This window comes from Sinocyclocheilus rhinocerous, unplaced genomic scaffold, assembly GCF_001515625.1.
Source record: "Sinocyclocheilus rhinocerous isolate Xijiao unplaced genomic scaffold, SAMN03320098_v1.1 scaffold1596, whole genome shotgun sequence".
NCBI lineage: Eukaryota > Metazoa > Chordata > Actinopteri > Cypriniformes > Cyprinidae > Sinocyclocheilus > Sinocyclocheilus rhinocerous.
This window is the reverse complement of record NW_015658739.1, coordinates 83,141-87,203: the sequence shown is the minus strand read 5'-3', so window position 1 is coordinate 87,203 and position 4,063 is coordinate 83,141. Positions and strand designations below refer to the sequence as shown.

General features: G+C 33.3%; 1 protein-coding gene across 2 annotated transcripts in view; it reads right to left on the bottom strand.

Moving 5' to 3' along the window:
- The window catches only part of snap29 (synaptosome associated protein 29), a 15,598-nt gene extending 11,977 nt beyond the window's left edge, over positions 1 to 3,621 (bottom strand). Inside the window, exons 1-3 of one of the 2 annotated variants that reach the window (XM_016531352.1) lie at positions 3,542 to 3,621; positions 1,946 to 2,190; positions 1,674 to 1,873 (exon numbers count right to left, since the gene is read on the bottom strand). In XM_016531352.1, coding sequence (XP_016386838.1) covers positions 1,674 to 1,873; positions 1,946 to 2,185 — 440 coding nt within the window. In that variant the 5' untranslated portion in view covers positions 2,186 to 2,190; positions 3,542 to 3,621. The remainder of the gene's footprint in view (positions 1 to 1,673; positions 1,874 to 1,945; positions 2,191 to 3,541) is intronic. The other variant, XM_016531353.1, reaches the window with a different exon arrangement.
- Positions 3,622 to 4,063: the final 442 nt, after the last annotated feature.

The following is a 4,063-nucleotide window of genomic DNA, read 5'->3' as shown; positions in this document are numbered from 1 at the left end:
ACAACTGTTGGCGCAAGCTAGATTCAAGTGATTATTACGTTTTGAATATGGATATTTTTCTTACAAAAACGCATCGATTCGCTACAGGAGGCCTTTGTTCACCCCCCGGAGCTGTGTGAAACACTTTTTTTTTTGTGGAAGGGTGCTTTTTATTTCACGTCTTTTGGACTGATACATGCAACACCCGCTGAGTGCAACGATAGAGCTTGAAAGATCAAAGACAATTTTTAATATAACTCAGACTGGATTCGTCTGAAAGAAGAAAATCATATACATCTAGGATGCATCGGGGGTGAGTAAAACGCAGCCTAATTTTTATTTTTGGGTGAACTAACCCTTTAAGAGCAAAGCTCTTAAAACTATTAAAATTAATTTTAATTAAAAAGTAATGTAGATCAGTTGGAATTTTTAAATGTTTAAGTGCTCCAAATACAATTTATTACGTAGACATTTACATTTAGAGATTCCATGGAGTTCTCTTCAATTTATTCCTTACATTTTCTTTACTTGGAAAGTCATAAATTTACCTTCATTAAACCTGCCGATACCCTCTTTATAAATGCATAAGCTGAAAAAGATAGTGAAGGAAAAGGAAAAGTGGCAAACATGAAAACTTACACTACCAGTCAAAAGTTATTGAACAGTAAGATTTGTAATGTTTTTTAAAGAAGTCTCTTCTGCTCACCAAGCCTGCATTTATTTGATTAGAAATACAGCAAAAGCAGTAATATTGTGATTTTTTTTTACTATTTAAAATAACTGCTTTCTATGTGAATATATTGTAAAATATAATTTATTTCTGTGATCAAAGCTGTATTTTCAGCATCATTACTCCAGTCTTCAGTGTCACATGATCTTCAGAAATCATTCTAATATGCTGATTTGCTGCTCAAGAAACATTTTTTATTAGTATTATTAATAATAAAAACAGTTGAGTATACATTTTTTAGGATTCTTTGATGAATAGAAAGATCCAAAGATCAGCATCTCTCTGAAATAAAAAGCTTTTGTAACATTATACACTCTACCATTCAAAAGCTTAGAGTCAGTATATACTGTATATATATTTTTTTTTGGGGGGGGGAAGAAATTATAGAAATACTTTAATTTAGCAAGGATGCTTTAAATTGATCAAAAGAGATGATAAAGACATTTATGATGTTACAAAAGATTTCTATTTCAGATAACTGCTGTTCTTCTGAACTTTCTGTTCATCAAAGAAACCTGAAAAAATTATACTCGGCTGTTTTCAACATAATAATAATAATTAATGTTTCTTGAGCAGCATATCAGCAAATTAGAATGATTTCTGAAGATCATGTGACACTGAAGACTGGAGGAATGATGCTGAAAATACAGCTGCGCATCACAGAAATAAATTACAGTTTAAAACATATTCACATAGAAAACAGTTATTTTAAATAGTAAAAATATTTCACAATATTACAGCTTTTGTTGTATTGCTGATCAAATAAATGCAGGCTTGGTGAGCAGAAAAATATTCTTTAAAAAACATTAAAAATCTTACTGCTCAATAACTTTTGACTGGTAGTGTATTTTGTACTTTTTAGCAAAAATTGTGTTAATCTACAGGAACAACGTGTCATTATACCATGTTTCAGTGCATGTGAACGTCTAGAAGCGACTAACATTGGCTGAGTATTTCATCTGACCTGCTGTTGGCCTCGTAGGACACGGGCTGCTCCTTTTGTGCAGGTCTGGGAGGTTCAGGTTTGCCTTTGAAATAGTTGACCATGCCACCCCACACACTCTTAATGGTGTTTATGTGCCTCTGGCTCGTCCTCATGTCCTGCTCCATGTTGTCAATCATCTTCTCTGCCCGTTTCAAAGCCTCACCCTGACGAATCAGTTCCTGTGGAGGACAACACAGCCATTCAAACGAAACAGCCAAGAGAGACAGAATCCTCTAAACGCTTCCTCTCACCTCCGCCGTCTCGGCTCCGACTTTCTCCGATTCGTAGACGAGTCCGAGCGAGCGGTGGCTGCTGTCCACGGCCGACTGCGCTGTGCGCATCACTTCCTGCTGCAGCTGTCTCTGCCGTCTCTCCGCCGGACTCAGCGAACTCTCCTCCGGATCGTCCTCAAAGTTAAAGCCTCTTCGAGGCTTCGAGTCCTCTTCATCATCATCAGCGAAAGGATTGTGGGATTTGGGGTAGGCAGACATCCTTGCTTGAGTGAGATGACAAACAGAGATAAGTGAGCTGCTCAACCTTTACTGTTCATTATTTATTATATATATATATATATATATATATATATACATACACACTGCCGTTTAAAAGTTTGGGATTAGTAAGATTTTTAATGTGTTTTAAAGAAGTCTCTTCTGCTCATCAAGGCTGCATTTATTTGATCAGAAATACAGAAAAAACAGCAATTTTCAGCATCATTCCTCCAGTCTTCAGTGTCACATGATCTTCAGAAATAATTCTAATATGCTGATTTAATATCAGTGCTGTAAACAGTTTTGCTGCTTAATATATATATATTTTTGGAGCCTGTGATACTTGTGTATATTGTTAGAAAAGATTTCTATTTTAAATAAATGCTCTTCTTTTTAACTTTTTATTCATCAAAGAATCCTGAAAAAAAGTATCACAGGTTCCAAAAAAACAAAAACAAATTAAGCAGCAAAACTGTTTCCAGCACTGATATTAAATCAGTATATTATACTGATTTCTGAAGATCATGTGACACTGAAGACTGGAGTAATGATGCTGAAAATACAGCTTTGATCACAGAAATAAATTACAGTTTAACAGATATTCACATAGAAAACCATATTTTAAATGATAATATTTTACAATATAACTGTTTTTTTATCTTACTGATCCCAAACTTTTGAACAGCAGTATATATATATATATATATATATATATAGTGATGATGACCTAAAACATTATTACTTGAGATGCAAAATGAAGATATTAAGTCTTGTTTTCTGAGAAATTGAACAAAATTTAGTTTATAGTTAAGACCGAATATCTGAGGAATGAAAACTCGTTTTCCATCTGAAATTGTGTACGTACTTATATATATATATATATATATATATATATATTATTATATAGCGATGACCTAAAACATCATAAGGATTAAATAAGACAGGACATGAGTTTGATCAAAACGTAAGTAAAAATAAAAAGTAAAAGTGATAACGAAGAGATAAAGTGCTGCTAACGCTATACCATGGTAAAAGTCTAAAATAGTGGTAAAAATATGGTACTTTATCTGGATACATGCATAATATCTGTCAACAAACTACTATGATTGACAGATAATCATCGGCAAACATATATAGGTATAGACTAAACGTATTAAAATGTGCAAACATTTCATAATTCTCTTTATTATTAAACTACATTGAAACTGAATACGCTAGAAACTTGTTTGTTTTCGGCGCCGTATGCTGCCTAAAAACAGCCTTTAAATAAAACCTACATCATCTTTAAGAACAGTTTCGCTCTGTCTGTTTGATTAAAAATACGAAATATTGAACATTTTATCGATAAACGCGTACCTTTGATCGCTGGAGGCTGATGTGTTTCTCCTGCTGTCAGCTGACGCTTCTACTTCCGGTGGTGTCGTTGTGACGTCAGATAGGCTCCACCTCTGACGCTCCTGTTTCCGGCCCACGTTTTTTTATTTTTTTATTGTAATCGTGTTTATTATTTGGATATTTCGTGGGTACAGACGTTTCTCTGTGTTTGTTGTGGTCAGATTTTTTTTATTTTTATTATTATTATTGATGCTTAAACAACAAAAATATATAAAAAGTGCCAAGGGTGTACAGATAAAAATATATAAAAAATGTATACATGTATTTATAAATAAATAAAAATGAAATAAAGAAAGGCCTTGGTTTCCGCCCCACGTTCACTTTTTGTTGTTTTTATTTGTGACGCTTTGTTTTGACGTTTAGGATCTGAAATCTATTGCTAGGATTTGAAAATAAAGATAACTAGAGCTACAATATACACTTCATAAACTTAATTACAACAAATGTTCGCAAGTTATTCCAGTTCCAAAATTATTTATTAGC